The sequence below is a fragment of the Strongylocentrotus purpuratus genome, unplaced genomic scaffold, assembly GCF_000002235.5.
Source record: "Strongylocentrotus purpuratus isolate Spur 01 unplaced genomic scaffold, Spur_5.0 spur5_scaffold_6, whole genome shotgun sequence".
NCBI lineage: Eukaryota > Metazoa > Echinodermata > Echinoidea > Camarodonta > Strongylocentrotidae > Strongylocentrotus > Strongylocentrotus purpuratus.
Genome location: NW_022145612.1, coordinates 28,179,541 through 28,206,407, shown reverse-complemented (window position 1 = coordinate 28,206,407; position 26,867 = coordinate 28,179,541). Strand labels below are relative to the sequence as shown.

At 37.4% G+C, this 26,867-nt stretch overlaps 1 protein-coding gene across 1 annotated transcript in view; it reads right to left on the bottom strand.

The window, feature by feature from the left end:
- The window catches only part of LOC581656 (NADPH oxidase 5), a 63,570-nt gene extending 43,286 nt beyond the window's left edge, over nucleotides 1–20,284 (bottom strand). Inside the window, exons 1-3 of the mRNA XM_030999948.1 lie at nucleotides 19,702–20,284; nucleotides 8,449–8,599; nucleotides 1,283–1,493 (exon numbers count right to left, since the gene is read on the bottom strand). Coding sequence (XP_030855808.1) covers nucleotides 1,283–1,493; nucleotides 8,449–8,599; nucleotides 19,702–19,887 — 548 coding nt within the window. The 5' untranslated portion in view covers nucleotides 19,888–20,284. The remainder of the gene's footprint in view (nucleotides 1–1,282; nucleotides 1,494–8,448; nucleotides 8,600–19,701) is intronic.
- Nucleotides 20,285–26,867: the final 6,583 nt, after the last annotated feature.

The window sequence follows — 26,867 nt, the reverse complement described above, 5'->3', positions numbered from 1 at the left end:
ACTCGTTCCAAGTCGATATAAAATATAGAAGCATGATGAGGAAAAAAGATGGAAAGAGATAGACAGAAAATCCTACTTCATTTACATTGCATATTCGATGTGGAATGTAACTAAACGTGTACTTGGGTTTTTCACTCCATTGTCGGAAAAAATTGATAAAAAGTGTGAAACTGATCTTGAGATTAGAATCATTTACCAATAACGAAAGATGAAATTCTATCATCGCCTAAAAAAAAAATTTAAAAAAAAAATTGGGATAGGGCAGCACCATGTAAGTTAACTTTTTTCCTTCTCTATATAATTATCGCTCTCCATCGTTTAACTCTCCTCCCCTTGTCCCACAATTTCTCTCTCTCGCTCTCTAGTCTCTCTCTCTGTCTCTCTCTGTGTCTGTCTCTCTCTCTCTCTGTCTCTCTCTATTTCATTATCTCACCCTATTCTACACCTCTGTTTCTCCTCCTCTTTTTTCTCTCTCTCTCTCTTTCTCTCTCCCCCTCTCTCTCTCTCTCTTTATCTCTCTCCCCCTCTCTCTCATCCACACACGCACGCACACGCACACTTTCCTTTCTCTTATACTTTTCCTCTGCCTTCCTTCGTCTCCTCTCTAAACTCGTTGAAGGTTGAAGGATAATAGGAGACGAATCTCAATTATATATTTCGCATCTTTGTTGATCAACTGTCAATATTGGCTGCTATTTAACAAGACGGAAGCACGTTGATACCTCGCCGAGTGTGAAATATCAAAACGCACGACATGCATGGACAATAGTGCGTTTATGCTCGCATAACAAACCTGTCATTCAACAAGTATATGTTATTAAATTGTATTTTCTTTTACACATAACGTGATACATATGATCTTGAAAAGAAAATGATAAGAAGGTGAGGAAGGTGATAGAATTGAAGTATTATAGATAGAAAGTCAATGGGTGTTCAGGCAAAGGATGTGTAGATGGAGTTATAGAGTTAGCGACATTGTATAAGACGATGGTGGGGGTGTCCGCCATGAATTTGAAAGTAAAATCGTCGACCATAGTTTGAAATATCTATGTAAGTATATTTGAGATCTCTTTTTGTTCACCTTGCCGTATCTTCTAATTTGTTAGAAAAGAAGTTACCATGACATGTATTCACCTTTTGCTTTGTTTTGGTCTTTATTTCAAAAGAAAATAGTCAAGAGCTGAGTATCAAAGGCAAAGTCCTATTTACGACAGTGTATTCTACTCATTTTAAATTAATATTTCGATAGTATTTACAGTGACAAAGTAAATGAGTGACTAACCTTATGGTCAAGTTTTCCATGACATCCGGGTTCTTTTCCAGCTCTTCTTTGAGTTCTTCGAAGCTGATGGCGCCGCTGCCGTCGGTGTCGGCTGCTTCAAACAACGCCGAGGTCAAAGCGTCAATGGTTGCCTCACTGATCGTCATTGAACTCTCACATAAACACGCTCTTAATACCACCTTCAGCTCCTCGTGATCTATTGCACCATTACCTAAAGCAACGAAAGTAAAAGAATACAAATTAATATAATTTTAAAGTCCACTAACATGGTTAATGAACGGATACACCCTTTGAAATGCTATTATTAAAAAAAGTCCCAGGGCGCTTATTTTTTTTGACGAGCTTTCAGTAGACTACAATTTGTTCCAATCAAGAATTATTGAATCACTATTGTTTTTCACTAACGTTGAAACAAGTATGTTGTTATCAAATATACACTTGAACAAAGGATAAAACTAGCAAAAAAACACAAAAAACAAATTCAAAACAAGAACAACACAAAGGCCAATATATTAAACATAAATATATCTTACTTTTTTGCATTCATGGTTAAAAGCCTAATTACTCACTGTTCTGAAGGATATGATTAATCTTGGTAATAAAAAGTAGTTTTCTATATAAATTCCTGAACTTACATTGAATTGTTTACTCCATTAAAAGTGCAACCACTGTTGGAAGTAATTGCAGTGGAAATTATTGATCTTTTGTTAATATCTTGCCTTTGATATTAAAAATTAATCATTAAAAAAATTATCGAAAATACTATTTATTGGTTCTTCCATGCATGATGTTAAACAATGAAACACCAGAGACAGGCGGAATACAAGGCTTTGTTCGGTTGTTTTTATCCCTTTAACCTTGACTCTTCTTCCAGCATAAATTACCTAAACTCTACGAACGCTTTGATTTCGACCGCATAAAGATAAAAGCGTCAGAACAAATGCACTCCTTTTAGCATGCATCATCTTCGATCTTTTACTCACTCTTTAATTGACAGCGGGCTCGTCAAAGAGCAAACGTGATAGTGTTGTCAATGGGGCTACCCAAAGCTTTACTTAACACTCATGATGAACCACAAGACACAGGCTTGAATGTTAATGTTATGGTTTTTCATTTTTGTTCATAGTTTATCAATAAACAATTGACTTATCATCCCATAAACTATGATCTGCTGTCAAAATCAGCGGTACACTGTATATCAAACCATTTTAGTTCTCTTGTTGACTTTTTGTTTTCATCAATGCTTTAATATCACACTAAGACAAACTCATCGGTCATGTCTAATTGTTTTGCGTATTACTAATAGTTACGAAAACAACCTAATTGGAACATAGTGAATAGAGTCGCTATTGATAAAGGTGTATTTATCTAGCATTATATCTTGTTGTTGATATATAGTGTAGCTCCCAGTCATTCACCTTGATGTCATGAGAATCTTTCATTTCACTACCAAACAGGAGAAATCAGAGAATGAAAGAGAACCTGTTTTCCTCTCGACCGGCTGCTTACACCTAAACCGGGGAAATCGTCTAAAATGACGTCACGCAGAAATGATGGATACCCGGCCGGTCGCTGCAAGCTCAAAGGAGAGACGCAGAAAGCTGGAATCAGGTACTGATGACGTCACAATCGGTTTGGTGTCAACGTACCATATAGGTATAAATACATATAGCAGTTCTTTGTAGGAATCACATGCTGATTTATAACATCTCGTTTTGCAACCGACGAATTCCTAACGCAACGGGAGTTTAATTGCCTTGTTTGAATTCAAATAGAAAATGGTCACCACTCTCGTCGAGGGAATTAACCTTTTATAGAGTAATTAAGTTTATTCATAGTCCAATTTTCGGCAATCACTTGTGTTCCTTGAGTGATGGAGTTAAATTGATGATAATTCGTCATGTTTTGATGTGGTGTTTAGAATACGTGAAGGTATTTTTTATTCTGGTTAAACTCCTCAAAAGCACAAATGAAAGAGGCTTGGTTTCTCTTTTAACTTGTCTGACTGGAATACTACGGGATGAATGCTATGTCGTATTTCATTTTTGGTATATTATTCAGTTAGAGATTTAAACTGAGGTGTGCTGTTAATGGCACATTTAAGATGACTAGTCATCTCGAAGGGGACATGATGACAATTTCTTTCGCATTAAAAAAGTATTCAAGATAGTATAGGGTAGCCCTGCACCAATATTTTAATACATACTTATAAGCAGATAGGGGTTAGGGTTTTTCTTTATCCGAAATCGCATTTGAAAGATATACACTAATTTAGAACTCCCCTCAAAATAAAAGGGCTTGAAAATGTCTTTTTCTTGGAAAATAACGACCGTCAGTTGTCGAATCGAATTTAGCGATTGCTATCGTTTAATTAATCTGATTTTCAGACCCTTGCACTGAATGGTTGTACGTTTTATGCTGCGCAAAGATTCAATCAGTTTAATTTTGACCATTACAAGTAGTGGGTTATTGATGTAGACAAATGCTCATGTGCAGCTCGTTTTATGTATGTTAGCCTATTACCAAAGAAAAAAAGAAGTCAGTCAGTCACTCAATAGTGTATGTCAGTGAAGTCTCGAAAGTAAACAGGTTTCCTTGCATAATTTGAATACTAGGACACTGCTTACGTTTAAATTTCACAGATAGGACATAATTACGTGACATATTCATAATTCCTGCAAAGTTGTACATAATTTGATGTTGGCAGCAAAAGGGATACATTACCTTTAACATCCATGATATTGAATTCATTTTGATTGACTTGCATCCATTTAAGAATTAAATGGCGTAATCCCTACTACACCAAACAGTCTTAGCTAGGATTGAGCGGATAAATCGCCTGCGTCAGAACATTTTTTTTATGATTGTTCATAGTGTCTCTCCATTTTTATTTTCCATCTCAACCAATTAAATGCACAGCCATTCACTTAATGAACACCCCCCATCGTTTATCAAATATAAGCAAGTTTCTGCTCTGAATTTATCAGAATGAAATGTCCCAGGGGCAGATTGTAATTTTTACAAACGCACTTCTCTGCGTAAATGCCATCGGAGGTTATTTTAGGCACACACCAAATATAGACTCATGGCCTTGATGTTAATATTAACAGCGTGTATAATTGAAGCGTTTTTTTTTGTATTGACGTTAATGAATGTTTGTTCAACTATATATCCGTGTCATCTCGCACGCACAGACACAAGGAATAATATATCTCTTTCGGTGAGATGACAGGATTTGTCAAATCCGGTAAAAGAACCTAAGTTCATATCTTTGGTAGATCTATAGAAATAAATCACAGATTACATTGATACTTTAAATCTTGTTTGCATTTCTGTATCTGTTTAAATTTTATGATTTATGAGGATGTTCAGATTCAGATTACTCCCACTTGTTACACGTGTAGACAGATTCAACATGATGCGACAAACGCTTTATCTATTTAATTTCAATTCTTCTGTACATTGATCTACATCTACCAAAAACTTGTTTCCATAATCAGTAGATTTATCAGAATATGATATCAATCTGTTTCGGCAGTGAGGGGACTGCTGTCACAACCTCAGCAGAAACATAGAGTTGAATTTATTTTAATTGCATAAAACTCGTCATAACATTCGTGAATTTAGATTATGAGTAATGCTGTCGAATGAAAGTGTATCAAACTTTTTCTTTAAATTATAAATTCATGCCTGCCCACTTAAAGGAATAATCATGCAAAGTATTCTGTTATTACCTAGCTTTTACATTGATCTTGAGGAGAAATGGATCTGGCCCACTTGACTGTGCGTAAAATAGTGGCTTGTATGCATGCCATTTATCAGTCAGATCACATCGGCATTATTGAACTAAAATGCACGTTCACTTTGTCAGTTTTGCTCTCTGGACATGAGGTCTGGAAGTACTTTTCAAACGCATCAAATTCTAGAACATGACTGAAGTAAAAACTGATCTATTTCATGACCTACTTTCGCTCTTCCCCCCTTTTCACTTCACCCGTCTGAGCTAGACTCTCGCGCTCGCTCAGGACGCGAGAAACCGGAAAATGGCCGAGACAAATATACCGACAGTCAAACAAAAATCGTCTCCTAGAACGTGCTAAAGGATCTGTCTTACATTTACTGTGATAAAATTAGCATCTTTCGATTATATTACCTCTATAATCTACATGTCTTGAGTACACTGCAGTACGTTTTGATGTAAATAAAGAAGAAAGCAATACTTATAGACTCTAAGGCAACTCGTTACATGATATGCTTGTAAGAAGTCGCGAGCCAGCAGCACCAAACTGTCCCCCCACACACATACCACCTGATTCCGGCAAATCGCAAAGTGTGAAAACGTAGTTCGCGGCAATTATTTGCCAAGCTTTGATTTAGGGGAGCCAATAAGAGAAGGACACGCTGGTCGAGATGTAAAGCATGGTTAAAACCTAGTCGGGCTTCCCCTTATCAACAACCCTCAATCGATATCAACGGTCGATCATTTTGCATTTCATATTTGCCGATCGTGTGTTCGATCGTAAACGCAGAGTGAGTAACATTTTCCCACAGCATAATTCTGTCGCTCCCAGAAAATTCTACTCCGAGAACTAGAATGTGTTAGATTCTAAAATAAATCATCTCATCGCCACATTATATTTATGAATTAACAAGATAATATCCATTAAAATGAGTAATTAAAAAAAAATGAATTGATATGTTAGTGGCGGTTCTTTGTTTTCATTTCTAGTAAGCGACAAATACCTAGCCAACCTACATGCCAATTAATCTCGTCAGTTTATCTCTATGTGAATGTTTTTACTTTTTCTGAACAGTTTTTGATATAAATACTGATCAAGTAGCGGGAAGGAGAGACGGACAACTGGACGGACAAATTATGCCGACGAAAATAAAACGTCATCCCAGGTCTTAAAAGAGAGTCCATCCCGATACTAAGTTGGTTTTGATATAAGCAGGAAAATGAGAGAAAGAAATTAGTGAAAGTTTGAGCAATATCTGGTTAAAAATAGGAAAGTTGTCATCAGTAAAACACAAATTGGCAACACTGTGACGCATCATGCGAGCTTCTCTCCAATTTGCAAGGTACAGATAATTTCATAGTTTTTAATCTTCTCACTTATTGATGACGAAATAGCTTTTTTTTTTTTATACAGGGGTTGTATTTGCAGTAATTACAAATAGGGTGACTGTATGACTGAAAATTTCTTTAAGGGAAATAACAATTTATTTTTCATAGGTATTTGCTCAAACTTTCACTGAACGGTTTCTCTCATTTTTTCTGCTTCTGTTAACTAACTTGATATTATGGTAGCATTCCCCTTTAATAAAAGAATCATAACGTCTATTCTGAGCAATAAGGTCGAATTCCTTTCTGCTACTGAACCGATTTCGTCTTTGAGATCTGCAACAAAGTTCATAGGCCTGCCCTCGTCAATCCCACACATGAACTAAAGGTTTGCTCTAGGTATTTTCTCTCAGGTTAGCTACTTCCCCTCTTTAATTATTTCAAACACGAAACACGAATTCCCAGAATAAAAATACTAGTAAGCACGTACTAAGCTGGCGACACATCCTGTAAGGATTCAGCATGTTGGTGAGTGGTGGTTATTTACCTGACTGCTAAGAAAGCATAAATGCTTGTTAGTAAGCAACCAGAGGACCGACGGCTTAAGGTCCTCTCCAAGAGACCTGGTAATGAGGATCAATGCCTTATAAGGGCACTAGCGCATCACCTTGGTTTCAATCGCCGGATTACGAGACCGCTGCTCTACCAGCTGAGCTATCGCGCCTCCTCCAATGTTGGCGGTCAGACTTTTATGATAGCAAAGACATCTGATATTAATAATATATTATAGGCTCCTGTAGTTTAAGTGTTAAGCAGGTATTAATTTCATGAACTTCGTAGTAAGCTCCAACACCTATTGTGGAACATGCACGCTTTGCGTCATGAGAGATATGATGTTGGGCACCTGTTGTTTGTGTCATGCAGAGCACGTGATGTCCCTGATGTGCCCATACATAATAGACGTGCTCAACATTTTGTTTCACGAAAACATGCGTGTATTTTAAGCCGAAATCAGGGTGTGTCCCAACAAAATGTTGCAAAATTCAGAGTTCAGACGACCACCGACAACCAAGACTTGATCAGGAAATGTCACTGTAAATCAAACACTATTCCTGGTCAGAGCTACTTGAGTACATCGTTTTAAAGGTCGTGAAAGTAGTCGAGTGGCCTTCTAAAAGTGCTATACCGTTCGTGCTTTATGTCGTGTTAACATTGTGAACATAGACGGGTGGCCTTAGAGCGCATGTTTTACATCGTATTAACATCGTGAAAGTGTCCGACTCGCCTTAGAGCTCGTTCTTTATCGTATTAACATTGTAAAATTCGACGTTTAATCTTAGAACTCGTGCTTTATATGGTATTGGCATCAAGAAAGTGGCTAAATCGTCTTAGAGCTCGTGCTTTATATCGCAATGACATCGTGAAAGTGTACGACTCGTCTTAGAGCTCGTTCTTTATATCGTATTAACATTGTAAAATTCGACGATTCGTCTTATAGAACTCGTGCTTTATGTAGTATTTGCATCAAGAAAGTGGACAAATCGTCTTAGAGCTCGTGCTTCTTATCGCAATAACATCTTGAAAGTGTACGACTCGTATTAGAGCTAGTGATTTATATCACATTAACATTTGGATAGGGGCGAGTTGTCTTACAATCCTAAATCGTGTCAACATCGTGTTAACATCATGGTACGTGGCATTACTCTTTAACTGCGGAAATTAAAGCCCAACTGCACTACTTAAAGCTACTTGCGCCCTCTATATAGCAAACAATGCCTAATCGGTGCATGTTGGTCCCCCGTGATCCCCTTTTTCGTATATTAATTAAGAGCTGATTTGATGAGATAACCACCTGTCAGTGACCTTTCACGGTGGTCTAACCCCCCCCCTGGCCAAACTAGTACAGACGGGCTTTAAGTTCTTTAAGATGGGTAATCCATGTGAAATTATGATCTGGTGTCACTCGAGATACTCATTATTAACATGTTGAATTGCAGTGACCGACTATAATAGGGGTGCCCCTCGCACCTGCCTGCAGGGATAGGCCGGCCACTCTAAACCAGGATGGATCGTACCCCCCACATGTTACATGGTTACATACCGTCGACATCATAGACACTGAAGAGAAATCGAAGTTTATCGACAGGATCTCCCTTGGTGAGGAGATAGAGCCCCTCCATCAGCTCATCCAGAGAGATGTACCCACTCCCGTCCTGGTCGAACAGATGGAAGAAACGCTCCGCGAAGAACGACTGAGGAGGAAGAAAAAAAGAAGAAAAATGAACATGGATTAGAATCGTTCTTTAGATTGGAATACTATGAGAGGCAGATGTATCGGATATGGAGGGGATAGGGGCGGCGGGTAGGGGCAGCATTGTTACCTCCTATCAATTCATTACCTGTCCTTCTTTTGTATGTTCGTGAATTATAATGAAATAGACTTATTGTAATTTAATGATACAACGTAAAGGATATTCCAAATAATTTAGGAATATAAATGTGCATGTTTGATGTTTTGTTTTATGTCAACTTAACAAACGTATATTAACGTTTTACAATAAAGATGAATTATTTTAGACACCAGAAGAGACAGAAGTGGCTCTTTTTTGCATACCATAATTGATCTGTAATGAAAACAAATGAAATACTAATCTGATATATAAGGATGAGTATGATTGTTATGAGCCTCTTGTTCATTACGGCATTTTATCTAGAAACGTGTCTCCAAAACCTTAAACAAGACATGGAGGATTGATTAAAGTAGGACAGAATGAATCGAATAATGTAAAAAGAATAAGTAAAGAACTAGTTTCGATTCAGAGGGTGATACATGAAAGCAATTCCATTGCATATGACTATCGAATTCATGATTTGGTCCGAGTGGATTTAAAATCGAATAATTTAGTTTTACATTTCAAAAAGATCGAAAGCAATTAAACCTTGTGCATACCCCTAAATATCACATTGCATATACATGTGTATATATATTGCACTGTTTGCTAAGTTTGATTTTCGACCAATAAGCCCATTCCTCCCTGTTTTCTTCGGTACGTGTTTCTGACTTACTTTCTTTCATCTACCCTTTTTTTAACTTTGTCCATCTCTGTCAGTCTTTATGTCTGTCTTTCAGTCACTCCCCTCTCCTGATCCCTCTCAATCCAAACTCTCCATCTCTCCATCTTTTTCTCCCCTGTATCTCTTTAAAGAATATGTCATGCCTACCCCTCTGCCTGTCAGTCATTTTTTTCTTTCTATGTTTGTCTGTCTGTCTGTTTCGGTCTCTCTCTCTCTCTCTCTCTCTCTCTCTCTCTCTCTTTCTCTCTCTCTAATATGTCTCTCTTTCCCCCTCAATCTGCTCTCTCCATTTCTTCATCTTTTCCTCTCTTTCTTTAAATAATGTGTTATGTCTGTCCCTCTGTCTGTTTTCTGTATGTATTTCTGTCCGTATGTTTCAGTATCCAACTTTCTCCCCCTACCCCCCCCCCCCTCTCTCTCTCTCTCTCTCTCTCTCTCTCTCTATCCCACTCTCAGTTTATTAAAATTAATGTTTGTTCCCCTCTCCCTTTAAAGAACATGTTCTTTCTGTTCAAGTTCAAGTACATTTTGACGTTAATCATCAAACGTTACATGTATATGCAAATTCACCTTTTCAAGGACACATTAAACTTCACTCTCGTTTATCAAGTGTCTGTACTGCCTCTTTGGTCGCAGCAAGTACATTTATGCAGCGCCTGTGCCCTTTAAAGACCATGACCTTCCAAAGTACAGAATGAGACCCCAGTCCAATTCCAACAGGGCGATTATATCAAACCCCTCTACGGTAAGTACTTTGAATGAAGATATTCACGTTCCTTGACATCCTTCTGTATCCCTACCCCTCTCTCCTCTCTTTCCTATCTTTTTCGTATTTCCCCCTTTAAGGTTTTGTTTGAAATCCCAAAAACGTTCTCTTCCTCTTAATCTTCTGCATTCGTGTGTCTCTCTTCCATCCTCTCGAAGCTATTCACATCGCATCACCCATCTCTCTGCATTCCGTATAGTTAGCTACACATACGACTATAACCTTGAAATGCTCAATAAAGCCCTTTATTAATGAGCAATGTAACCTGCATTAAATAATCGATCAATATTTAGGGGACATTATGCCCCATTTCGATACATCAAACTTTATTTGTTATTGCTATATATTTCCTGCTACTTCTAACCAATATCATTGATATGTTTATCATGACCATAATGATTGTAAAGAATACATCAGGTACTTATTGATTATCAATTTGGTTCTACGCCATGCATCATTACACATCAATGAGTGAGACCGTTTTACATGAGGCCTTGAAACATAGTCATGATATACCAGACCACTGAACTTGTTCGCAATGTGACTCAAAGAAGGGTCGATAAATTAGGGCAGTTATGAAAGAGGCGTGTTTTCAAGCTTTTGATTTAGCATTCAACATTTTTAACTGGAAAGCTGGTCTTTTGAAATTAGGTAGTGTGTACGTTGTATTTTTATACCAAAATAAATATTTACCACAGAAACTATTTTAAAACAGTCCCTCCGAATGTCTAGAGTTGCTGGTTCGTTGTGCCCTTTTGGAGTAACTTCAGGACCCCAGTGGTCTTCTGTGGTTCTTAACCTATACCATATTTCACTGTATTATTCGTAGTGGATTTTCTACATTTTCAGCCAAAATATTTGTATCTAAATGCATAAAAACACTGGTGGGCCCCTAAAACATAAATTGTGGGCACTTTAGGCGCTAATTTTAAGAAATCAGTCGGTGGCAACGTTTTAGCATAACATTTTACCCAGGAATCAGCATTTCAAAAAAGGTGAACGCCATTTCCCAGTTGGAGCCGTCTGTGTACCTAACTAAACCCCTTTCCATGAATTATTAACCCTCTATCCCGTCTCCAAGCACACGTTGTCAGTCTCTCTCGCACTTCCAATTCTTAAACTTTCTCTCTCTTTCTCTGACATTCTCTCTCCTCATTCGCACCGTTTAAATATTTATTCATTGTCACAATCTTCTTGCTTATAGAAAAGTCAAAGTGAAAACCATTTGTTTTATAATATATGTATATAATATGTGTAGGTACATGAGGTAGAAAAGCATGCCGACCTTTATTATCGTGTCATAATATTGCTGTCGTTTCCACCTTCATTTTGTATTTACCCCCTTTGTTTAAGAGAATTCACTAGTCAGAAGGTTAACTTTGATAAGATATTGGAGAAGGAAAAAGAAGGTTTCTCATTAATGTTACACAAGAGAGAGAGAGAGAGAGAGAGAGAGAGAGAGAGAGAGAGAGAGAGGGAGAGAGAGAGAGAGAGAGAGAGAGAGAGAGAGAGAGAGAGAGAGAGAGAGAGCGTGCTTTGAGTAATTACTTTCTTTGGCATTTTGAATAGTGTATCTTGCAGAAATAAATCTCTCAGTCATGTATCTGAATAAAATTACATGTTCATGGTCATTCTTTCAACTTCTTTTGTTAACGGGTTAACCAATTTGGATAGTATACTTTTGATTAATACTTTCTTTAGCATTTTGGATAGTGTATCTTGCAGAAATAAATCTCTCAGACATGTATCTGAATAAAATTTCATGGTCGTTCTTTCAACTTCTTCTTTGTTAACGGGTTAACCAATTTGGATAGTATTACCAATGAAATGGCAGGTGTGATATACGTGCGCTTTGTGACTTGCAACTTTATAAGTCTATTGCTCTCTTCAGGCAACTAGAGACAAATTCCAACGTTGGCATGGCTTAAACAGATCTCAATTTCATGAACCTGATATACCTATTGTCTCTCCCTCTTTAATGGAGTCTGGGCGATATTGATTACGATGAAGCAGTTTTGTCACTTTCCGTGTGAATGATTAACCCTGTGAACAAATATTTCCGTGACTACATTTTGAAAAAATGAAAGAGATATTGAAATTGAGGTTTATTATGACAAGGGCTGTTTTCGGAAGTCCTTGAGAGATTATTAGTTGTCGAAATGTTTGCAAACCGCCATGATATATGATTTATTATTGGGAAGATTCAAAAGAAAAATCAATGATTTTATGAATGATTAACAGGATGAATATTAAAAGTTTGACATGTCTCATAATTTTTTATTGCAAAATCGTGTCAAATATTCTGGTTTCATCATGGTTATCATCTACAAACAAGATGACATCCTCACACACCCATTTAATGATACACACCACATGTCATAGAATTAATTCGCATGTCTATAATAATTAATTCCCGAGTATGTAAACTTCAAAGAAGAGAAACGACTTAAAGAGTGTTGTTTAGTATTTGACAAGGCTTTTACGTCGTGTTTTGAAATTGCACGCACATCGGAAGATCGCCCCATCTGCTTATACATTCCACGTGCTCTCGATCAAATCAGAGATTGCTTTTTTTCCTTGGAAAAGACAAGTATTTTTTTTCTGAGATGGATATCTGGCAGAATTTATTCCTGGAAATGTACTGTGTGATGAAACCCATTAAAGTAGCTAAAGCTGAGTGAACGATATTTTAAATGTTGGAAGTGCATCGGGTTGTTATATCATAATTTAATATTGACCGTACAACAGCAACATGTTATATTTCTATACGATAATAATAATAACAATAATAGAAAGAGTAATAGAGGATTATGATGATAATGATACTACTTCTACAAATACTACTACTACTACTACTACTACTACTCCTACTACTCCTACTACTATTACTACTTCTACTACTTCTACTTCTACTACTACTTCTACTACTACTACTACTTCTACTACTACTACTACTATAATAATATCACTACTATTACTACTACTAATAATAATGATATTGATAATCCTAATAATGATAGTAATAATAATGGTAGTTAAATTTTGATAACGCTTTTGATGATGTTAAATTATATTTCATAACCATATTTAAAACTAAATAAAGCTATAGAATGTTACAAAATTGAAAAAATTATTTATACTTTTGACATTTTTATATATGAATCATTATTACGTTTTTAAAATTCAAAATCGGTTTAAGTTTAAAAGCTTATTTGACAGCAGCAATTAGTCAATCATTTTCTTTCCTGACAAGCATGGATGATTTTAGAGAGAGGAGATGTTTTGAAGATTGGCTGATCTCTGGAAGGAGAATTGGAGTGGACTGCGCAAGGTTGACGAGTGTCTCAAGTAGGCTGTCGTCCGTCAGCGAGTGTGTGGGTGCAAGTTGAACAGCTACACGTGTATAGGCAACAAACACTGCAACCTTAATAAACGGGAAACATTAGCAGAAATGTGACCAGAATACTTGCCAAGGTTGTTCAGGTTCCCTTTAAGCAAGCTCACGCTCAGGTTGCACGCATGGTGAAAGTCTAGCAGCTACCAAGACCATTACCATTACCATTCTTCTCTATAGCTGGCACCTGTTACTGGTCCAGTTTCAATACGCTGCCAGGCATTCGGAGGAAAGGCAACCCGCGTGCTTTCCCGAACCCCCTTGTGACATTTTACTCCCATGTAATTGCTAGGAAATGACGGAAAATTGATTTCTGCATATCGATTCGCATCTGCCTGATGCTTTTCATCGGTATTTAATTCCTAATTTTTACATCTAGATCGGGATCGAGGGACAGAGTAAGACCGTTATGTAGCTTCGAGGAAAGCTAAGCATGGAGAGAGGGGGAGGGAGGACGTTCGCCTACATCAATAACGTCAGATCGTGCCTGTATTAGCTTAATGTTATGGAACCCGCAATTCAATACGAAGTCACTGTATGACCGTGTTAATTAAAACCACTACTATAGCAAGACACAGAGACATTACGATGCATCTTCAGCATCAGATGCTGAAGATGCATCGTAATGTCTCTGTGTCTTGCTATATATTACTCGAGATGGAAAGAGTAGACATTTGTAAATAAATGACATCCTTATAGCAACCATAACCTACCTCGTCGACGATAAGACTTTAAGGGTCGGCTAAAAAAGAAACACCGATATATTAACAGTGAGATTATTGTTTATTAATAAGAGATCATTGTCTCTCTGTCTTATTCTCTCTCTGTCTCTCTCCCTCTCTCTCTCTCTCTCTCTCTGTCTGCCTGTCTCTGTCTATGTGTCTCTGTCTCTCACTCTATGTCGCTCTCTCATTGTCTATGTCTGTCTCTCTTGTTTTTCTCTCTCTCTCCCTCTCTCTCTCTCTCTCTCTCTCTCGCTCTCTCTATTCTGAAGAACAATGAAGATCACAGTAATAAAGCAATGAGCAATGGAGCTGACTGTAAGACATCTTGTGATAAGAATTAAGTCATAATCCCTTAATTCCTTCAAATTTTGAAGAAAATGTTTCCAATTGTATATCAGAGGTCCATATTACAGTGCATCGAAAAGGCAAACATTACATTTATTTAATCCTGACTGTTGCTATCAACAAAAATAGTCTATTGACAGAAGCATTAGTTAATATTTTCACCAAGAACTTCACGTAAGCCCAAAATTAACTTGAGGCGTCGGAATACAGGATTTTATTTCATAACGTGTCGCTCCTTGTAAACTCGTGAGATATACCTCAACACTATAAAGATAGAGATTGTCTTGTTTGATTAGTATATAAAATACGTCATTTGATAGTTTGCTTAAGGGTATATGAAAACTAATTTTCTCTCGGACTCGTAAAGGTTAGGTTCACAGTAAACTTCATGCACGTGAATTAACGCGTTAATTTGCTTATCACAATTGACTGGATTCAATCGAAAGGTGTGATAATTTACATGTAAATAATAATAAATAAATAAATACATTTATATATTAGTTGCAAATAACATAGGCCTAATTTTTTGAGGAAATTGGTAAGATTGATCCCAAATGTGTGTGGGTTAAAGAATACTTCGACATGACGACATAGCTTAATCAGTAAATATCTTTCCGTGGTTTCTTTTTCCTCTCACAAATTGTAAATGGTAGCTGGTAGACCTTATTTAAACTTGCACACTAGTGCAATAACAGTTTACTTAAGTGCTGTAGTACTTTTTAAGGGTGATGAGTTAATTTACGCAATACAGATGATCAAACAAGTTCGCTGTGATACAAAATTAATGTAATGTATTCCATTTTTCACGCTTCTAAAGTAGTGTTCTTTCAGCGTGAAAAATCATGATAATGAAGACAAAACCGAAAAACAAGTTATACCACCTTGCTATTATACACTCACAACCAAATAGTGCAAATATCTATTGCGACACTTGCTATGTAAGAGTATTATGAAAGATACAGCTGATATAACGTAAACCTTCGAGTATTCACGCTTTTTTACAAATCATCTGGGATATGTATTGATTTCATTGCTTTCTTGATTGTGTACTTAGTGCATACCAGTATACGTGGAGTGTTAAGTAAACTCATCATAATGCTCGCACGCATTGGTTTCCAGTTTAAAGCTTCAACAAGGTGGACGGGGAAAGAGATAGAGGGGGAGAGAGAGAGAGAGAGAGAGGGAGAGAGAGAGAGGGAGAGAGAGACGGGAAGAGGGAGAGGGAGAAAGAGAGAGAGAGAAAGAGAGAGATATAGAGAAAGAGAGGGAGATAAGGAGGTAGAGAGAGAGAAAGAGAGAGAGAGGGAGATAAGGAAGGAGAGAGGGGGAGAGATAATGAGAGAGAGAGAGAGAGAGAGGGGGACTGGAGATTATACTCCCTTTTATCAAAATCACGTGATGATTAATTTGGTCCGTCATAATTATATTTTCTTCAAAGTAAGCTTGATATAAAATAAAAAAACCTACGAGGGCACTAAAATGGTCATGATGGCATTCAATTTTGTGCATGTTTGACTCTTGATTTATCTATCCTCTGAAAAATTTAAACAACCAGCGATTGAAATGATGGTTTAATTTCCTTCCCAATCTGCTACAAGCTAATAATGATTATAACTCTGTTGTATAATTTTTGACACAGAATCACGATACCGAATAAAGCTCAACCCCACCTAAGCAGAAAATGTAATATATTGTAAGGGGAAATTTGATCCCGTTTTCAGACTTGGTTTCTCCTGGAAACTTTACCGAGCGGCGGTGGAATAGGGAACGGATATTGTGCCTGTATCGTTGCTCGATCTTTAAACATGTCTACCTTTTTACACGGTGTACTTAGTAGCAAGTTAATAATAAGAATCATTGTACTGTTCTCGTAACCATGGTTATGGGAATGAGCAAGATTAAAATATTGCTTTTCATCAGGAAGTCATCGCTTCATGACGGTCTTATTCGCTTTATCTTACTCCAACCCACAATACCATATCTTAATGAATGTCATATCTTATAGAAACAATGATTTACCTCTCTACTCTATCCCTATATATTGTATGATCCTATCATTCTTTATGCTATATACCCATTATATTTTCTTGTAACTGTATCGGTCTTTACGCTATACGTCACATATTTTATTGTAACTACTCTGAACTTAATATGTTAAACTTCATATATCCCATTGTATCATTCGTTTTTCGTGTTTGCGTAGGTATTTAGAAGCTTACTTACTGTCATTTTGGCGTCGTTAATTTTCTTGTCACTAACTCTCCAAAGAGGTTTTTTTTTTTGACAGGTTTTTAAAAATAACTTTGAGGGAAGAAATAGATCAAACTTGTTGACTGAAATCGAGGAAAATCCTTAGACCTACTAATTAAAGCCCCGGATTTAATATAAACACGAGATGTGTACGGAACAAACGGAGAGAGAGAGAGAGAGAGAGAGAGAGAGAGAGAGAGAGAGAGAGAGAGAATAGGAAAGAAACAGAGAAGAGAAGACCAACATTGGTGAAAATGAATATAGCGAAGGAGAGAAAGCCCAATTTTATCTATAAAAACGAGGTAAATGGAAAGATTGGATGAGAAAAAGCAAGAAAGTATAAACGAAAGCGATAAATCAAGCAAGAAAAAAGGGAGGAAAAGTGAGAGATAAGATGAAAAGGGGGAATGGGAGAAAAGAAGATTCGTAAAGGGTGAGGGGAGGGATTTGGCTATACATTATCGCGATCAGTCTGCTAATGGGTTTTCTAATAGATAAGATATTATCTTGACCAGACCAAGTAGGATATTGAGTAATTGCAAATAAAGATAGACGGTTATGTTTCTTCACACTGTGCAATATATACCGGATTTGTGCATTCCCCTGCATAAAAGACCAATCTAGTCTGATATCTCTTGAATCGGAAGTTATCTCTCCAAGTTCTTATCTATAGCTTTCTATTTAATTTGATATAATGAGGTTTAAAAACGGTAACAAATTTAAGGCCGTTTCCGAAAGTTATCGTCACATTAAAAAAAAGGAAATCTCGTTGTCTAGGCTTAAACTGAAATTGACTCATTTACATTATTTAAAAGTAATGCTATTTATGGCTATTTATTCATGAAAAATGGCCTTTTCATGATTCACACCATCGGTCATTATTTTTTCTATTCAATTTTGAATTTATTGACGTAACATGGTTTCAAAAGACTTGTGACATAATAATCTAAAACAGGACAACAACAAAAAACCCCGAACAACTACGTTTTTTCGTTGTCTACTTTTAAAAGAAGTTTAACGACATGTTACATAAGTCCATAAGCCCATAAACCAGAGGGAAACTATGTTAAATTGTTGATTTGATTTAAACTGACGTTCTTTTTTAATGTCAAACGAGTTAGTAAAACAGATTATGCACTGTCTATAGCGATGAATGTATTAACACCTTTCTCCCACCACAATATGTCTTATCGCATCTGATCAAATCAGAACCATATCAGCTGTAACATTAAATATCAAATACAAGATATAATTATGCTCTTTGATGAATAACAACTATCAAAAGATTGATTGAATATATTCATTTACTTAAAGGTAAAGACCAGTTATGGTCATTCGATTCCATTGTGAAAGAAACGTTGTGGAATCGATCAGAAAAGGTTGATCATCTAGCATCTAGCATCTGCAAGGTTCTGGAATCATCAAAATGATAAGAAATTTGGCCCATTCTTCGTAAAGTTACAAGCACTATACACAGAAAGATGTATATGGGACTACCCTATATCTCTCACAGACCATGAGAGAAACAAATTTACCAAATATATGAATTAGTAGGCGGTTTTCCGGCAAATTTTTTTATCATCATGTATTCAAAACATATTCTTTCACATGATTGGTTATGAGAGCTTCCATTTCATTTTTTGAAATTGGGGCGTTTCCAATACTGGTCTTTACCTTTAATCAAAGGTGAGTTAAAGAGTGGTTAATCACTCTAGTGACCCGGCGTAGGTAATTGATGGTTGATGCACAGGTACACTCACATGGTTTCGAACCCAGGATTTCTGAGCCATTTCAAGATTGCAGTTAAATGTTACATCACAGAATTGTATTACATACGTAGTTTTCTATCATTTCAATCAGTTTATCATACGGATTCATACAGAAGTATATCAAGGTGTAAGCACATCAACATGTTAATCCTAATAGAGAAAATCTTGAAAAGCATGTTATTCTATACAAAATACACTTTTTTATATTATTTTTCCAGAAATACTCTTAATTAATGAAGAATATTCTTCGCTGCATGTCGAATTAATAACATCCTAGGTACAGCTAGCAGAGACTTCGAATTACGTTTTTGTTAAAGAGGATTTGCAAAGGAGGATTAAAGTAAATCGGGTAAAACGGTATCCTCTTAACCCAGTCTTTTCGATGGCATCTTGAAAACAGTGTATTTAAAAGCAACTCAAAATAAAGAAAGGACGAACGAAAGAGAGCAAGTTACAAATACTTGTTCTTGATTGGTTGAAAATGGAAATGCGTACAATTCTTGGAGTTTCGTTGAATCATATTTCTGTTAATGCTTACAATGATATTTATAGCGCAAAACCACTCAATTTGTGATCGACAACCAATTTGAATGTTGAACTAAATAATGAGCTTATTTAACATCAGTTTATATCTTTTTGTAACGATGTTTCTTCTTTAAGACATTTTCTTTCTCTGGCAATGCCCTTGTATTTCGTTTATCCTCAAGAACTGCCTTTCACAATACATAAATAGTAACTGAACTTCAAGATGAACCTGCATGCTGTTAAGGATAGAAAATATAAAGTGAATTTTTCACGTCCATACCAGCATGAACATTTGTAACAACAAACACCTTTTCACAACCTTTTGCCTTTTCCATAGTATGATTTAAAATCATGTGAATGCATTTTCTCAAATCTGGAGTTCCATCGTGAGATAGATGAACATTCACTTATGGTCGCAATATTCTGACAATCGCAAACTTCTTCCTCCGCTTTAGATCATCGGGAAAGTAAAATGATTCAAAAAAGAATACATAGATGAACTCACCTTTTTGATGTTAAGTGCCATTTTAAACTCATCCTCGTCAATTTGTCTGTCCTCTCCCGCTATTTGACAGAATTGTTTTTCGGCCCATGAAAGCCATTGGGAGTCTTCATCGGCGGGCTGGGCGTTCCCACAAACACTGGAAAACGCCAAACTTGACTTTCTTCTTGCCGTAGCCATCTCCATCATTTATCAGTACAACTTTTCTTCCACGAGATTAAAAAAAAATGAGACGTCTGTGTGGTTTTCAATTGATATGATTCACCAGTGACAATTGTCAGGTCTTTTCCCACATCATCGGTGATGTATTGACGTCGAGAAGAAATGAAATATGATTCGTAATCGATTGGTGCGTCTCATTAACCGCTCTTTAATAATCCCGGCCAACTGGTCGTCCGGACGAGATCAAATGTCTGACAAAGTGGTGGTGTCATCCGAAAAAAATGAGTTAAACAAAATATCGTTCTCCGAGGGGGGCTCTGCAACATCAGATGAATCTGTTCGATATGATGAAACAAACAGAGAACAAGAAGGAAGAATTAAGACATCGGATATGAAAGTGTGGTATATTTTTATTCTGTGGTAGTTTGCGTGAAGAGCAAGGTTTGGAATGAGTCGAAGTATTTGCCTGGCTGCTGAGGAAGCAGAGTGTAACAATTACGCGATCAGCGCAGCGGCGTGAGAACGCCTACCTCATTTATTACTGTGGGGGCGTCGTTAGGGAAAAAAAGTGGTTAGCGCACTGCATCCAAAAAATGTTTTTGGAAGACGTCATCGCCATTTACACTCAATCGGTTTTAAAGTCAAAATAACAATAACGGTCAATTGTAAAAAGCCATTCTTGAACGAAAGTCTTTTGTTGTGTCTATATTTAACATGAATACTACATGTACACAAAACTCGAAAATAATATAGAATTCACTACTTTTAATATTGATAAATGGAAGTTGGAAATCATTTTTTTCTGGCTATCGACAAAATGAGTCAATGACATAGTCGAGCATATGGCTTGGTCAAAATGGTTTATTTATACATCTATCGTTAACAATAAGATATGCGAAACCATTTGCTCGACTTTGAGCTTGGTTCAACCTGAAAGAATCAGATCAGTTAACAAAATCTATTCCTGGTTTGCTGAAAGGGTAATGCAGAATCAATTTAGACTCAAAAGAGCTTCCTTCTTAAAAATCAGAAGAAAAAATTATGTTACAAAATATGCATCCTAACAACCATGACAACAATGCATTTAGCAAGGCTATCATAGGTCCTTATATTCCATTTATGAACATTCCATGAAGTATGATATTCCAACCGCTGTCTGTTAAATGAAACTGCCGTCTGGCGGTGTTTATTTTATTATAAAGACGACGCATATCCAATCGAGAAAAGCAAGCGCTTTAAGACGATCGAGAAGCCTCCGAGATGAGCCGAGAGAAGAGTTTTTGATTACACTGGTAAGAAGAAGTATACCCAGATAGAAGACACCGTCTGAGCTTGGACTATCACTCACTATAAAGTCATGCAAGCTGCCTGCTGAAAAATGGCACACAGCTTACGTTTCACAAGACTGTTTACAACTCGCTTCATTCTCGCCGCGGCGTAAAAGAGGATTTAGATCCCCTTGTTTAAAACCCCCTCTTCCGTGGTAGCTAGCCCGGCCTTACGATCACCCCTCCACGTCTAATATCTAATAAGGATTTGCCCTTAAAATATGGTAAGAGAAGCAATTCATCAGGGAATCAGGCCAGTTGAGAAAACGAGAGGGAGGGAGGGAGAAAGAGGGAAGATGAGAGGAAGAGGGAAAAGAGACGTGGTCTCCTAGAAGTTTACAAACAATAAGACACAATGAGAACGTGAATATACGATGAGTTTAATTGGATTGAACTCCACTACACCAAGCTCGTGTTGAAATGTCATCCGCGATGGCGCTTTATCTAAATTGCTTGACGTTATAATGACCGTTCCTGGCGTCTCATTATAATCGAAAAACGCTTAAACTGGAGTTTACCTACCACCAAAATTACCACTTTAGATTAATATAGTCCATCTTGGTAACAGCTCCCCTTTAGTCTCTATCACCTCTAGGTTCCAATCGCAGTCTCGGGTAGGTAGACATTAAGCTGTGACATAAAACTTTATGTGAATGTTTGACGTTAATTATTCTTCCTTAATTTGAATGTTTGTCTTTGGATGGCAAGCACTACTTCGGGCCATCATTTCTTTAAACAATCCTTCGGCTTCGGCAAACTATGCTATCTCATGAGGAAGTGACGTAGGATGACGAGGGTTATTACCCTGGAGGGGGAAGGCGATAGAAATGAAATGAAATTAATTATTGTATATTTTTTTTCTCCCTCTCTCGTGTTCTATCAAAACGATAATATGCAGTGATAATGAGCCAAATAGATAACTATAACCGCATGTTTAATATTGACATTCAAAGTTTTTCTTGACCAGTTGGTCATGTTGGTGTAAATATAAACATTGCTGTTAAGAATCAATTTCGGCCTTGTCGTGTTAAGAACATCACCCCACATTCTGTTTCTCGAACCATTAAGGGTGCGAAAGAGTAAAGTACTTTCAATATTATTAGGTTTCTAGCGCTCTACTTCTGAGTAATTGAGTGACCGTGTGTGATTGTACTCTACTTGTGACTTGATTTGCTAATAAAGTACTGAGAAAAGATGTGTACGCATAGCTCCATTGGAATGCAAGCTAGAGAGGGGTTTATGTTTGTACCTTTCCTTGTCACTTCGGCCCCCGTGTGGATCCACATAAAGTTCCTACCTTTATACAATAAGCTTTAGTAAAGTGTCCCTCCTCCACTCTTGACACACAGAGTCAGGAAGGGGGGGGGGGGAGGTAGAAGGGGCATGTGTAGACATTCATCTCACCATCGAATTTGCACAAGGTTTCCAGAAATGTCATCGCTCCACGTGCTTTCCGCTACGTATTTGTGTGGTGTGCCAACGCCAGGCATTATTTACAGCCACCATACCACTCAAAATGGGAATTTCTTTATACTTTGGAGAAGTCGGCCCTTCAATTTCTTGCGTCGAATTTCCAAATTTGAAACTGGAGAGTGGCGAAACGGGAGAAGGTCAGATTTTCTCAAATAGATCGTGACGGTCATTATAGTGGAGGTTGGGAGGTAGTTTGTGCGTGGCTAGGGTAACACATACAAGGGCTTTAACCCGATTTGAGGCGATGACCGTCAGATTAATTACATCAATTAAATCTTACTGATCGTGCTTTTAGAAGCAGTATGTGGCCTTGGTCGTTGATCTTGCTGTAAGCATGTAATATCAAATTACGTTGAGCTCAATATACGTCTAATGAGACGTGTAGTGTGCGTAATGTAGCAGACTATAATAGGTCATCAAATCAAAAATCCGGTTCTAAACTTAGCAGCCTATCAGCAGAGCACACTTGTGGAGAAGGACAAAAACACTAAAAGGGTGCTCCTGCATCATGAGGGGTCCTGAAGGATGTCGGCAAGGTGACAGTTTCATTCAGGACCAATAAGTCTGTCAAGCCCTTTGAACAATGACGCCATGTTACATCTCAAGGCATGTCACGTGATGTGATTAGAATCCTAAAAAGAAAAAGACCGCGAAACGGATGCAGAGGTTGAATGCTACTTACTCGATCAAATGAATGAATATTGAATGAATTGCGCTGATATTGCATCTGCTGCATGGAAAACAAAACAACCTTCGTGTCTTACGAAGATAGTAGAAGAAGGATGAGATAGCTTTGCCAGACAAACGAAAGAGAAAGTCCTGGCTTGGCGCGTAGGACAAACGGAATTGATTCCCTAGGTCATGTTTTGCAGTATTTGAATTATTGGAGAAGCTGTTATCGTAAATATTGCATTTGAACAAAACGACTTTTTCTAATAGAGTCGAATGCAATCTCATCACTCTTAGCTGCGATCGATCAGCAGTAATAGCAATCTAATGCTTAGTGCTGTCAGAATCCAACCTGTCACGTATCTATTATCGAATTGATTAAACTACGTGTACCATTGAAATATTAACGCTAAGGCACTAAATGCGAGCGGGGAGGCAAGCTAATGCTCCCTCCACCGAGACTCGTATTAAAGTCGCCTTAGACTCCTAAAGCTATCACGTGACGTCAACAAATTAAGAGATTTAGATTCTAAATGAAGGAATGGGATGGGAAAATGTTTGGGCTTTGTGTGCTTTGTTCGGTTAAACGCGGTAAAAATATTTTGGGAAGATTCGGCCTGGCTTGGTAGTAATAAAGTTACTATCGAGGTGTTGGGCCGGAAATTCATCACCATCACCGAAATGACAAATTGGCGAAACCAGGGTATCAATAATGGCGCCTCTATAAAAAAAAGCGTTGCCATTTAACTTAATTTTTTTCTCCCGAAACTGTCTACGATAAACAGGTCACACCGACATGAAATTAGAGCACGGAGAATTGCAACAGTTCTTTTTCTTTTCTTTCCATGCATTTTGAAAGCCTGATCATTATATATGTATTATCCTGTGTTAAACGAGAAAAAAGAGAAGCAGAAATTTTGCGATTTTAGTTTGGACAATACAATGAATCGATTATTAGGCAGTAAAGGGGCAGTAGTAATGTAATTAAGATATGTAACCAATTGGAAGATAATGTCTTGATTCGATCAACGTCTTGCGCATACCAACAGAACAAAACCCCGCAATGCAATTACGGGAAGTCTCGCTCCGATATGCTCCGATATCGATACTTCAAAATCACGGCCTTGCTTTCTTGCTCGGTTGTCTGCACAGGTAGCAGAAAATATCTTTACATATTTGAACACTAAATTGGCTCCTACACGCTTCAATCAACATATTATAAAAGCAGTAGAGTGCCGTTCTAATTTGTTATCCCTCCCTTTCTTTCTCTCTCTCTCTCTCTCTCTGTCACTCTATATACTCCCTCCCTCCTCTTTCGGCTTGTTCAATTCTAATCTCAGCCTCGGACAATTACCACCAGCAGCCGTAGACTACCAGGGGCCTTAACACTGGAGCTCAGAGTTGGGTCTCTATTTCCCGGCAAGGGGATAATACGGTAGGAATTCGACGCGATGGGGCCGGGCCGCTTGTCGCTTCATTTACCCTTTGCTATGACGGCGCGACCGACAATTGCTTCAAGATCGCACTCCGATTGGACGACGGAGAAGAGAGGAAGGGGAGGAATGAAGAAGGAAAAGGGAAAGCCTGAGACAGAGACAGACAAGGAGAGAATGTGAGGAGGAGACAGATAATGAATTGCTAATTTCTTTGAAACCTAGATCCATTTATAACAATACGAGTATCAAATGTTGCACACTGCTCATCAGAGCATTACTTGAAATATCCTGGCGCGCCACCTGCCGCTAATACATAAATTGAATCAAACATTAATGCTAAGATGGTTAACTTGACCAGACCATTACTTTTTCACACTGCTTGACCTTTCACTGAGAAAAAAAACACGAGTTGGTGACAGAATGGTGATAAAATCTCAAGAGCAGGAGGAGTAACTACCTTCAAACAGCAATCAATACTTCGTATTGTGTAATTCGATCCATCTCTGATTAAATCAACTGTTACAAATATTGAGAGAGTGATGGTTTATAAACAATGACACGCCTGTGACTTTTACGAGGCGTTTAAAGGCTATTCATTTAGTAAACGTGTCAGCAGGAGCAGATACTTGTCATAAATCGAAGGAGACCTAATGCTTCTTGTTGATTCGAAGAATACGTTAACATCTACTAAAGATCGCCCCAGGATCACGCGCTTCCAATCCAGAAATGTCACTTTCTAACTTACAAAGTGGGGCAATGAACAAAATTAGATGAGTGCATGACTGTATTATAATAGATTTGTCAAGGTTTATTCAGGGTAGTAATGAGGTCACTTGTGGGCTGACGAGGGACGGGGACGGGGGCTGTCAAGGGAGTGTGCATAGGGGTGAAGGGGGAGATGCTAAAGCACAGGTGGGATATTTAATGGATAATTACTTGCCTCATATTGAGTAGGGTAGAGGTGTTGTGGTCGAGTGGATACGTCGCCGGACTGTCGATTACAAGGTCCGCGGTTCGAGTACCGCCGCGGCACTAATGTCCTTTGGCAAGACATTGATCTACAATTGCCACACTCAACCCGGGTGAGATAAATGGGTACCTGGTAGGATTATTCCTTGAAATGCACTGTGCGCTGATAAGGCTGCCGGAGCTAAAGCTAGGGTGATAATTCCCAAAGCTCTTGGAAGCGCGTATATAGATGTTATTTCATGACGTATTATGCGCTATACAAGAACTGAACTATTATTATTATTAAAAGGGGGATTATTCTTGAAATAAAAACCATAAGAAGCATTTTGATAAATTTCTTTTCCACAGAGTGTTTTGTAATGTAGAAAGAACTTACTGTTAAAATTGTTTACCTGAACAAATCTAAATCAATTAGAATGAATTGGTAAAACATATCTTCAAAGTCCTTGAAATGTTTTTGTAATTCACTCTTTAAAAAGGGGGAAAAACCTCTTGAAGACTTATATTGCTTGCTACGTGACATTCCGACATTAAATCACGTTTTACAATTTTCCAAAAGTCATGTGACATACATTCATACTCTCTCTCTCTCTCTCTCTCTCTAACTGGATCAAATTAGTACGATATTCATATATCCTTTTTGAATAACGTCTTAAACAATATTTGAAATAAGAAAGTTATCAAATCTAGGTGGCAACATGCAAAAAATAATGAGATTAAAAAAAAAATCTAATCCATTATGGGTTTTATGAGATTTAAAAAAAAATCTAATCCATTATGGGTTTTCAGGAAGTTCTTAGAAGAGAACATCAATATCCCCTCTCTCATCCCATATTTTCCAATAAAAGAAAGATAGATAACGAAGATTTGGCTAAAAAAAAAAATTATCTAGCAGTTCCTTCACCCGTCTTTTCCATTACTAGTGCTTGTTTTAAAGGATCTAACTTGTCATGATAGTTAATGGAGGTTTTACACTCCGGATAACATTCCAAGAAATATCATACTGAATGCACATGTTTCCTGATCATACCTTACAATATTTGTATTTATCTGGGTTCTCTTTAGAAATGATAATTATTATATCACATCCATATATTCTGTGGTTAAAGAACATTCTTTGCTATAGATGTCA